This window comes from Homarus americanus, unplaced genomic scaffold (assembly GCF_018991925.1).
Source record: "Homarus americanus isolate GMGI-L3 unplaced genomic scaffold, GMGI_Hamer_2.0 scaffold25483, whole genome shotgun sequence".
NCBI lineage: Eukaryota > Metazoa > Arthropoda > Malacostraca > Decapoda > Nephropidae > Homarus > Homarus americanus.
In genome coordinates, this window is record NW_024726235.1 from 2565254 (window position 1) to 2578116 (window position 12863).

General features: G+C 44.1%; 1 protein-coding gene across 2 annotated transcripts in view; it reads left to right on the forward strand.

The window, feature by feature from the left end:
- The window catches only part of LOC121865425, a 101208-nt gene extending 90991 nt beyond the window's left edge, over positions 1 to 10217 (forward strand). Inside the window, exons 13-15 of one of the 2 annotated variants that reach the window (XM_042364809.1) lie at positions 63 to 180; positions 5459 to 6395; positions 6462 to 10217. In XM_042364809.1, coding sequence (XP_042220743.1) covers positions 63 to 180; positions 5459 to 6395; positions 6462 to 8442 — 3036 coding nt within the window. In that variant the 3' untranslated portion in view covers positions 8443 to 10217. Of the gene's footprint in view, positions 1 to 62; positions 181 to 5458 lie in introns of both variants that reach the window. The other variant, XM_042364808.1, reaches the window with a different exon arrangement.
- Positions 10218 to 12863: the final 2646 nt, after the last annotated feature.

Genomic DNA, 12863 nt, shown 5'->3' on the forward strand with positions numbered 1-12863 from the left:
CTAAAGACCGAGGATATTTGTAAATTACTAATATTTTATTTTATTCTTAATGGTTATTTCAGTGTTACACTCACCGTTTCCTTGGCTGGAAGATCCATGTTGTGGACAGGTGCGACTCAGAGCAGCTGACAGCGGCAGGGTCTGTGAAGGACTCTTCTGTAGTGCTGCCCGGGGCCTCAGGTACGCTCCATTAACCCCACCTACCTCGCTCTTACTCCAGGTGGTGGGTGTTGTCACAGGTTATGCCATTCCTCTCACTGTGGAGGAGCTGGCTGCTGTTTCACCCCAGCCGCGCCTGAGTGAGTGAGTGAGTGAGCTTCTGTGGTCAGTGCAGCGTGTGCGGCAGGACGTAGTTGATGGGCACACACACCTTAACAGTGAAGTGGTCAACCTGCGCCACCTCACTCGTCATTATTCACTCTGGGCGTTCCTCGAGTCTAGAGCCGCACAAGTATTAAACTGTAGATGAAAATATAATAGTTATAATACTAGAGATGATTTTAGGAACTTTGATATATCACTATAACATGGCAGCTGAGGAGGACTTCATATTTAAGTAAAACTAATGAACCATAAACCACTTTATGAAGAATAAAATTCAAATTGATAACCATAAATTAAATGTGATAACAAATCATTACCGAGTATCGATCAAAAAACTTCAAAAATATAATTTATCAGAAAACGTTAACTGTACTCTATTAGGGTTTGAAAATGTAATGAATCATTACCAAAATTAGTTGATCCTTTTACGTGATGCAGCAACCCATGAGCCTTTGTAGGAAAGGTAAATATAGGTTGATTTAAATATTGTGAAGACATACAACACAAAAGAACAGCATTAGATTCTTGCCTTGGTAACTGCACCACTACCAAGATGGTTCTTCAAAGTCTCACTGGATTAGATGACAGTGGGGTAGACAGGGAAATCATGCAGATAGAATTGCTGATTGTTTGAGAAAGATACAAACTTGGTAGTGGAGAACTAGTTTGGTAGGACAGAGAGGTAGCAGCGTCCCTGGGGTGTACAGCGACAGAGTGTCGGAGTGGTTGAGACCCTCCCACAAGGGACGAAGATAAATGCCTCACGCATTATGCATAGAGTCAGCCACCAACCTTACTGCCACCCTTACGGAGAGACAGACAGGGGAGCTATACACATGTCACTAGTTTAACGAGAGTTTCCCTTCAAAATGTGTGTAAATGTTGCATTGGAATGGTGCAAACGTTATTGCAGTTTGCTTGTCCTCTGGGATAGGAAGTTTATAATGTTAAAAAGTAAATAATAATATACTGTGATCTTCAACTTACTTTTGATTTTGGTTTTACTGGCACGAAAGTTGAACTTTTTGTTAAAATTTCCACCTTGGCAGTGACGATCATACTGAACAACCTGTTGTAACTTGTGAAGTGAACTGATATGGATGATCTCAAAGTTGACAAAAGCAACACTTAAATTATAAGTCCTCCTCTGGGCCACAGTTTATTTTTGTACCATCTTGTGTTAGTCTGCGTGATATGAACAAGACCATCTGATCCCTTGGCCTGGGTGATGCTCGGGCCCAGCATCAATCACCTCCTGGCTTAGAAATCATGAACTTATTGACCGACACATGCTATCAATGCTTGCAATGTTGACACTTTTTTCATTTATAAAAATAAATTATAAATCCCCAGCAAATGTATTCTGTGAAAAAGTTCATGGTTTTTAGTCATATATATATATATATATATATATATATATATATATATATATATATATATATATATATATATATATATATATATATATATATATATATATATATATATATATATATATATATATATATATAGTAGTTAGAATTCTTCAAGTTCTATTCTTTTATTATTTTCTAATTTTTTATTTTCTGGTGTGCAGGAGTCATGAACACCAAAGTCGTATTGAAGTATCTTTAAACATTCATATAATTCATAGATCTGATTAACTTTGTCATACACAACTTTCACTGGTTAGTTCTGGCTCCTTCACACAAGAAATTTTATACTAAACCAAAACATAAAATATTCCACAACCCTGAATTAGTGTCTGTGTTTACTCAATATTTACTTCCAGTTTGTGGTACAGACTCTCGTGTTGCCTCGTCTCTTTTTATATACTGTACATGCATTTATTGTTTATTCTCCTCCTCTTTTTTATTGTTTGTGTGATAGTATCTTGTGGTTGGTGCTTGTACCCGTGTTATTGTTTAAGAAACTCCCGGGTGATGGTCAGCCCAGCCTTTTCCTGTGCGTTTTATTTCCTCACCCTTACAGCCGCTTCCTCAGCCTTACTCAGCCTTGGTTCAGCTTATAATATTGCACCAATGTTACTAGTGCGGTCATTGTTACCAGCCCTGCCTCCACACACTGCTACTGCCCTTACCACAACCATAATTCATCTACCAATACTACATACAATACGTTCTACTACCACCAGTACCACCATGACAGGCACTACCTCCACCCTCACCACTACAAGATGTGCTACCACCACCTCCACCATAACATGCAGTACTGCTGCTACTACTACCACCACCACCACCACCACCACCACCACCACTGATACCTACTACCTCGAGCGATGTCCACCACTGATACCTACTACCTCGAGCGATGTCCACCACTGCCTCTGACACCTGGCACCATCAATATCCAATACCACTCCCACCAGTTCCAACTATATCCAGTACCTACCACCACCACCTCCAGGAACCACCATAACCCACCACCACCACTACTACTACTTGGGCTTATTTCGCCTTGCAAAATTTACCTCCTCCTCGTCCTTGCTGCCTTACCAGCCATGCTCAAGTCTAATGTCGGTGCCAGCGTCAGTGTTTTAATGGAGCTTAGTGGTCAGCTGTCACTGCCCCCCAGCCCCCTACCCCCCTTTGTGATCCTCAAGACCTCCACAGCTCTGATGACCTTAGAGATATCTGCCCCCCCTTGTCACCTTTGACCCTGATAATGCTGGAAGTATTTCTGGTCCTGATGGTGCTGAGAATATTTCTGGTCTTAATTGTGCTGGAAATATTTCTGGTTCTGATGGCATTGGACATATCCTTTGTGCAGGAAAAGGCCTATGTTGAAGGATCAATTAAGGATTAGGCTGGTCTCCGCTTACTGCCTGTAAAACAAAATATAACTCCTGTGGGCTTCTTACTACTAGTGAGAGCAACATATAACATTGGTGATTATGGAAAAACTTTAATCCCACTTGCCAAAAAAAATGCTTCTTGGTGACACCTGTTCAAATATTAATATACAGTAATTAATCACCTTTTTCATGTAACAAAATTAAGAATATATGATGGACCCAAATACAAGAAGAAACACTGCTATAATGATTACTGCAGAGAAGAAGGTGCAAATTTGGGTATATAATATTTTGCTTGCAATATGCCTTTAACTGTGCAAAACATGATAACAGGAGCTGCTTGCTGATATAGAATGCGGTATGAAGACAGGAATTAAAACTTGAATAATACTTTCAGCCAGTGGTGTGCTAGCTCTGATATAAAGTTGAAAAAGAGTTTCAAACTGAAATATCACGACTTTCGTTCCATTCCCCCCTCCCCTTGAAAGCATCACAAGAAGGCTCTCGTTAAAAATGGTCTCCCATCCCGTGAAAGAATTTGACTGACCTGACCTCAAATGATCTACTTAACCTGAACTACACTTGCTGGATTTGTTCGATCTGACTTCGACTTTATCAAATCTAAAACTTGGAAAACAAAACTGTTGTGTACTTTATTCTGATCTTACTTTCCACAAATTACTTATGATGTTACCTGACTTGGTTTGATTTATTCTTGAGCTGACCTCACCTATCTGACCTGACCTGAGTTATACTTAGATGTGTGTGAACTTAAGCATGCTACTCGACTTGACCAATGACTTGAACCTCTCCTTTCTCACTGACTTGACCAGAGAGGACTGATGCCCCTCTTGAGTACCTTCTGAGAGCACAATTTCGTCTCATCAGCATGAGTTTCTCGGCATGACCTCAAGGACGACCTCTATAAACAAATGTTTCTTCAGCATGACTCTTTTTTTTTTACTTAGGTGTAAATTCTAGGTGGTGTAGGTTTTCCTTTTTTTACGTTTAGGAGTAGCCAGTTACAGCAAAACTTCCCAGGGACACTCCTGATGTGACAGCCAATGTTGATGCTGCCCAGCAACAGGTATTCTTTATAACAGGTATTCTTGACCACTTTCTTTACCTGGTGAGTGAACGAGAGTAAGATTGTGGCAGGTGTGGCATTGGCTCGCCTACCCTTGCTACACCACAAAACCCCTCTCCTCTACCACCTTTTTACCACAAGTAAGTAACCTTTCTCCCTCTTTTTGGTTTAAGCTGGAGTCTCCACGGAAATACTTATACATTTGTTTTTCTTACCATTAAATGAGAAGAAAACGGCGAACTGTCCACTCAAATGCTTTAACTCTAAAAAATTGACCGAAAAAGAGGAATAAATAGTACAAGGTTACTTTTGGGATAGGGAAGGATAAAAGTTTGGACTGAGATGCGTCCTTGATTAAAATGTTTGTTTTTAAAGGTTTAACCATCGTCCTCAAAGGGTCAAACCAGCATTAAGATTATTAAATCCTTCTCATAAAGTTGCAGTTAAGTGGTGTAAGGAAGAAATAAGATGACTATTCACAACTTTGTCATTGGCTTAAGCTCTATTCCACACACTGGAGAAAAAGTATATACACTACCACAAATAACATACTACTTTAACACCTTCCAGTGTCACGGGGGGACTCGTGGAAGGAGCGGATAATAGAAATCGGAATTGGTTATAGAGTACTGTGTTTATTTTTGTGGAGAATCGCGCACACCCACAAAAAAAAACAGTCTTGGTTAAGAATAAAGTTACTGGGGAAGGTTGGAGCTGAGGAGACTCCCAGAACAACAGTACCCAGGTTAAGTGAAACCTCGCACACACTCACACCTGCCAACACTCGGTGACATAAGTTCAGTTGTCTTGATATCCTGTCATTCATATCTTCAGCTTCCTGTCTTCTGATTAAGTTAACATTATTAAAATATCCGTCCAGCATCTCTTTATAATTTTTGTTAGTGTACACATTTTTAATAACAGGATTTTGTTGCCTTTGTAAATGATACTGGAAAAAACAGTAATAAAATATTTCCAATGTTTAGTGATTTAGCTACAATCTATTAGAACTTAGATAGACAATATAATCATAACACAGATTCATACTTTAGTGAGGTTTAGTTTGCTGTGACGTTTTCCAAATGCCGTACCTGTACAGTTGTTCCTATATAGTACAGTACTGTATAAAACAGTTACTGGTTACAGTAGTATATCTCTAATATAGTTACAGAAGACTGGTTCAGTAAGTAGTGCTGACAGACGTAGGTTCCATTTTTAATACAACAGGTGTCTGACTTGTGTATATATTGCAGACTACGACTTCTATGACTATTACTATGACGAGCGAGACGCTGGGGCTGCCCCACACCCAGGGTTTCACCGCCCGCCCATCGGCCACACCTCCAACAGGATTCCTGGAGGAGGTGTTGTCAAGCCTCCACGACCAACTGTGACGAGACAGCCTAGACCTCAACCCAAGCCAGCAGACGAAATACTTCCTGGAGATTTCTCATTTCCAAATTTTCCCAAAGAGTTCCAAGCCGGATTTGATAGCTTCCCTTTTGACCTGGGTCCTGAAGACATAGGTCCGGTAGGTCAGGAGGCACTCCCGCCGCCGCTGCTCCAAGGAGTTAGCTACTCCCCACAAAATATACCTCTGGGAGCACCAGGATTTACATTCCCCAAGCTGCCTAATCTGAAAAACCCAGCAAGTGTAGTTAATGCCACAGCATTTGCTAACCTTGGGAATGTCAACTTGAGAGGTGTGCCAAGAGATGTCCCTAAAGAGTTCTTTGGACCACAGCAGGGTGACTTGGAGTTTCCAAAACTTAGCCAAGACGACATGAACTTCCCACTGGACCTACTTCGTGAGAAATTCCCGTCCTCCCCGGGACCAACTCGACCAGCAACGCGTCCTACATTTTCCTCCATCCCCTCAAAACCGCTATTCACTCCTCCTCCTAAGTTTAACTTTCCTCCAGAACTCACAAGGTCTTCCAGGCCACCAACCTCCTCAAATGCCACCTCCCAGTTCTTTGCTGGCTCAGCCACACCACCAAGGACCTCGACCACCATTGTCTCTGAAAAAGCGCCATTAAACCCAAAAGAAGACGTCCGGGACACATTTCCGGCACAGCCATCGATGTTCACGAAGACTGTTGCTTCCTATCAGCCACCACCAACACGATCCTCAACACCTGCTAGACATCCCCTACACAATCCACCAACTACACCTTCAAGAAAGCAGACATCATACAGACCAACACCTACCAGTCAACCGACATCATACAGACGAACACCTACCAGTGAACTGACATCATACAGACCAACACCCACCAGTCAACCGACATCATACAGACGAACACCTACCAGTGAACTGACATCATACAGACCAACATCCTCTGAGATATCAAAATCATATAGGCCAACAACCACTGATCAGGCAGCATCGTACAGACCAACACCCACTGGTCAGCAGACATCATACAAACCGACACCTACCAGGCAGCCAATATCGGCAAACCCAACATCTCCTTTCAAACAGTCATCATTTACTCGACTGCAGACGCCCATTACTCCAATTGTTCCCTCCCGGCATGTCGGAACCTCCAGGCCTCTGGTGCAAACGTCGCACCAACAATCTCGCCATGAGCCAGAGGTTATAACAGCATCTTCACTGCCTCGACTTCCCGGTCAAGCATCGCCTGTCTACCAACTGTCCTCCCTCAGCAGACAACATCCCATCAGAAGGGGCCTAGTCACTACCTCAGCACCTGCACGCACGACACTGTCACCTATTACTACCTTGAGTGAGAGTTTTGCTCAGAACTTTGGTTTCGACCCGGAATCTGTTGTTTATGAGTCTGACTTCCGTCCCATTAAGAGGAACCCTGCTGGTCCTGTGCTGGCTTTTGAAGTGTCAACGTCCGATATCATGCCCATCCGTGCACCGCGCCCACCCTACCCCCCTCGGCTGTCGTTCCCACAACGACCTGCTGGCCCACGTACCGCTGGCCCCGTAAGGTTTTCCCACAGACGCATCAGATTTGATGACACAGACGAATCGCATGACAAAGACTCTAGAAATATCCCTGAAGAATATATTTTCAACATCCCAAACCCTGTCTTCCATGACTCCGTGACCTTTAGCGAGAGCCTTGACCCTCCCCCTATACCCTTGCCAGTACCAATGGAGCACGTAATGCTGCGCCTGGGAGGAGCTGCATCTAACCGTCCTCTGCGCCCTAACACACCTAAACCCCGACCATTTAACAGAAAAACTAATAGCTCACAGAGACGAAATGGTTCAAGAAGACCTAATGGGCCGGTGAGGTCGTCGGGGAGTGTGAATCGAATGGGATGGCCCAAACAAAGGCCATGGGTCCATAAGCCGTCCTTACGCCGCGTGGCAGCCACGGTTCCACTCCCTGACGACCATGCCATCCCTTTCCCACAACTTGTTGGACCTGAAGTTCTCAAACCAGTACTGGTCAACTCCCCTCTAGAACACGACGATGAGGACATGGTGGTAGCTGCCTCAGCCCAGGTGTTTACATCGGACGGTCGGCCTCTGTCCCCCGACAGCCTGCCAACGCCACCTCGGCTTCCAACCGACAATCGACGTTCTGCAGCTTCCATTACCAACCGTCCCAAAACTGGGCCTTTCCGCGGGGATCACCCACCCCCTGTGCCAGCAAATGTACCTCATCTGGCACAGTTCTCCCGCCAGCAACGTCCCTTAGACCGCCGCCCCACAACTCCTGTGCCTCCTCCACAAGGTAATCAAACCCCTGGAATTATCGCCTCGGGGAGCGCCATTCGGCCAGTAGTGTTACACAGTCAAGATGATCCTCCGGTCCCCGCAGCCCTCCTGACTCACCAGGAACTGTCTGCTGATGTCGGACATAATGCAGTCGTGTCCATCAGTAATTATCCAGCAACAGCTGAAGCTTATGCCCCGTCACGACCTCCCACAACATCTCGCCCCGACACTGCAGCTTCTTCAGCAGCAACCAACCAGACACACTTAACCATCCTAAAGGATGTGTGGGCTATCCTGACCCGTGATGATCCAGGCCTGAGGCCAGAACACCCTCGGGACGACGCTCACCCTGACCACGACCATGACCACCTGGATCGCCAGGAGCGAAGGAGACGTGATGCTAGTGAAAAACCATATCCTTCAACTAACAGTGACCAGCATGACCCCATGTCAGCATCCAGTGTCAGCACCATCTCTTCTCTTATCCTCGTTTCCTGTACTGGTGCTCTTATATTAATGGCGCTAGCAAGGTAGAAAAACGTCCTCCTGAGTTCAGTAAACTGAACATTTCAAGGCGATATTTGACTCTTATACTGAAAGTTGATCATGAACGATTGGATACTTTCAGGAATGATAAGTGCTAGAATTTGTTCCTTCACTTTAGCCTACATGGTTAACTGTGACATTACAAAGCAGTAGTCTTCTAACCCTCCGACATAAGTACTGGTGTCACTAGTGCTGTAACAGACACTGGGAGGACCAGTAGTCGTCCTTCATTACTAAAAACAGGATTCTTTTGAGTGATATGTTCCCTAGGTTTATATAATCAGGGCTTTATAGAAGAATAAAACTGTTTAGTGCAATATATAAACCGGTAGTGGCAGGTCTATACTTATTAAGAAAATAAGAGACTGTAAATAGTGCAATTTATTAATTTCGAGCGACCTAAGTTGATTGTTACTGCTTTCTAAACACTTTTGTATTGTTAGTTTTTTTATGTTGAATATTTCATTAGCTCTAAAACATATGCTTGTTCGATTTTTTTGCAAGTTGTTTTATTTAATTTGGAATTTTGTGAATCGTGAGGAAAGACATTTACTTCCTGCGAGTCTCCAGAGTGGTCACTAGAGTCCACACCTGTAGGAATGTGTCCATATAATACTCATCTACACCTGCCTCCACACCCGTCTTACAACTTCCCTCGCCCGTCTACATTTACAAACTTGTAAGGTTTATGGGGAACTTGCAATAGAGTAAAGTTTAATGGTAGCTTGAAACGGACAGGGCGTGGTGGATGCGACACACACACACACACATATCATCATGTCTTGTCATCCCAAATACATGACTCACAGTTCCTCCATCACTTTAATATTTTTGTTTTAGTGTAAGTTCCCCAAAAGACTCGTCAAACAGAACGCCCCCCCCCCCTCCCATGTCTCTTAATGCCCAAAAGGTAGTCAAAACCCCTCTTTTATTTGGTGGACGATAGGACACTTGGTGGGCATTGTACAATTTTTCCCAACTACTCAAGTCATCATCCACCCAGGATTTATAGATTCCAACGGCTCAGAGCTACACAGTAATCCTACTCCTGTTCCGTGTAATGTTGACGTACGTGTGTGTGTGTTCTTGTGTATGTTCCTGTGTGTGCATGTTTATGCAAGTTCGTGATTGCATGTGTATGCAAGTTCGTGTGTGTGTGTGTGTGTGTGCGCGTATGTTTGTGTTCATGTGTATGCATGTTTGTGTGTTTGGTGATATGTAAATAAGTAATTTGCATCCTAAGTAATGCCACTTAGATGCCCTGAGTAATACGACTCAGGGAGCGTCACCATCGCCTTGGCTGCCCTGAGTAATGCAACACGGAGCGTCACCATCACCTGGGCTGCCCTGAGTAATGCAACACGGAGCGTCACCATCATCTGGGCTGCCCTGAGTAATGCAACACGGAGCATCACCATCACCAGGGCTGCCCTGAGTAATGCAACACGGAGCGTCACCATCACCTGGGCTGCCCTGAGTAATGCGACACAGGGAGCGTCACCATCACCTGGGCTGCCCTGAGTAATGCAACACGGAGCATCACCATCACCAGGGCTGCCCTGAGTAATGCAACACGGAGCGTCACCATCACCTGGGCTGCCCTGAGTAATGCAACACGGAGCGTCACCATCACCTGGGCTGCCCTGAGTAATGCGACACAGGGAGCGTCACCATCACCTGGGCTGCCCTGAGTAACGCGACACATGGACCGTCACCAACACGGCAGTACACGAGACTGTGTATAATAAATCCTGTAAATGTTTGATCTTGTTATTCTTGATCCTCCAAGTGGAAGAGGCTGATAGCCACAATGTTCCCTCTTATGCTGCATGCTTTCACTGCAGGGCAATAGTTAATTATAATAAATTTGAAAATAATGGCAATGATAATGATATATTCAGTAAATTCATCATATAAATTTACAGTAAATCTAGCAAGTATATAATCACAGCTATCGTGTGTGCAGCCATCAAAAAAAAGTATCCTTGCTGGTTGCCAAATTAGATCAAGTTGGGAAAGAGATCCTTGCTAAGACTGAGGAACTAGCCGATAGAATGGAGGTGGTAGCAAAGAGGAGTTATGCTGAGGCCTTAGCAGGGCCGCGGGAGGTGGCGGAGAGTAATGCAGGATGAGAACGGGTTCTACAGCAGCTAGGGACTGAAGAAGTGTGTCGAAGAAATGACAATTAGCGGACCTACTGTTAGGGAGGGGGGGAACGTTTCCAGCTCAGGAACAATGTAATAGTTTTTGGGAGTCCTTGAGAGCCAGGCGGAGGGTACAGAGTAGGATAACAAACGATAAGAAGCAGTTTAAGAATATTTGTACAGAGGTTCTGAAGAATCAATCAAACCCTCAGGATGTGAGGAGGCTGGGACAAAAGCAGGGGGTTTAAGCCTCGCCCCCTCAGGATCACACTAGTGAGTGAGGAGGAGAAATGGGAGGTTATTTGGTAGGCGCACAAAACACTTAGCAAGGAGCGAGGCATCTCTGAGTGTATTCATTCACCCAAATCACACGGTAATCCAGACGGAACAGCATAAGAAGCTCCTGTAAGGCTTGAAGCAGAAGAGGGAGGAGCCGAGGAGGAATGGGGATGGGTGTACATGGGTTATATTGAGAGTGGGAGGGTAGTGGAAGCAAGTGTTCCAACACATAGCCAGGGGGCAGCAGCGCACCCTCCACCTGCTCTATCCCTCACCCGGGAGGTGGCACCAGCTCTGCCTACCAGCCGGGAGGAGGCGAGAGCCGTGTAAAAGATGACCTTTCTAACCACACCCTGCAAAATAGTTCTAAGAGCCGGGACGTTACAGAGAACAAACTGGCTTGAATGTCCTGTACACTAATACTGACACATTCCTTGATAAGAGAAAGGAGTTTGAAACGCTACTGAAGGTACACCAACTCGATATTGTAGGAGTTGTAGAACTGTTGTACAAGAACAGGAGAATCGACCCAGAGGAATGCGAGTTCAGTATTGCTGGATATGACTCATTTACGAACCTTTCTCAAGAAACTTGCAAGAGGGTTGCGGTTATCTATGCTAGGCAAAACTTTAGAGCCAGACAGGCGAGGGTACAGGGAGAGGATGTTTTTGAAGAGCAAGTGGTGTAAAATTAAATTAATGGGAGGGGACTTACTTGATTGTCGGGTGTATCTACAGATCCCCAAACTGTGGCCCACTAAATCAAAGGAACTTAAGAGCCTTGATAGACAATGCAGCAATGCTCATCCCTCGCCACCTCCTTATCATGGGGGACTTAAACTATGGCGACATCGACTGGAGAAACGAGTTCACCCCAAATGACTTGAATAACCCTGTTCCTCTTTTTGTAGAAACGGAGATAATTTTCTGTTCCAACATGTTAGAGACCTGACACATAACAGAGGGGAGCAAACACCCAAGCCACTAGACCTCATTATGACAAACGAGGAGGGTATGGTGGCCAAACTGGAACACCTTGCCCCAGTTGGTACCAGTCACCATGTAGTGTTGTCATTCAGATTTAACTGTTACCTAGTTCAAGATAAGGTCAGGCCAAGGTTCAAATATTACAAGGGAAATTACAACGGGAAGAGATGAGGGGTATCCACTGGCCTGACTCGTTAAGGCACAAGAACACAGACACTACACTGAATATCATAACTAATAAAGTGACCCATTTGATCGATAAATATATACCCAAGACCAAACCCAGAGCCTCTAGGAATACGAGGGGATCCCTACACGTGAACCATGCGGCGGTCGACGAAGTTTAGAAGAAAACCCAGAAATTTAAGACGTGGGTTGGGTCAAACGATAAACAGGACAGGAGGATGTATGCAAGAGTCAGAAACCAAGCAAAAGCAGAAAAAACACAGATACAGATTGGATAATAATAACAATATTACCATGGCTGAGCGAGTTGAGAACCTGAGCTCTTCTGTAGGCACCTGATATATACTGTACATTTATCTCAAGGAAGTATTATGTAACATTTAGTAACATCTGGAATAGTACACATAGCATGGTGGTAATAAGAACACCTCAATGTTACCACGGTCATCACTTCAATTTTTATTTTATTTATTTATTTTAATTTTTGTTTTAATTTATATTAGAGGTATATACATAAATTACAGTGGAATTAAAAAAACAAAACAAATATAATGGGGAAGCAATACAACATGGGTTGTACAGTATTAAGGTTAAACAAGAGGACAGTTGTTGTAGGTACGCCTGCTCTCCATGGCAACTGCTGGAGACGGGGGTAGGATTGGGGTAGGTGGTTGTCATGGCATACTAGACACATCAATGTACCATGAAATCCATTAAGCTATATTAATAATGTAAATCTTGTTTTGGGTAGAAGCAACGAACGTGACAAGAACGAGCGGGTTCCATGACAAAACCCCAATGGACAAAACATAAA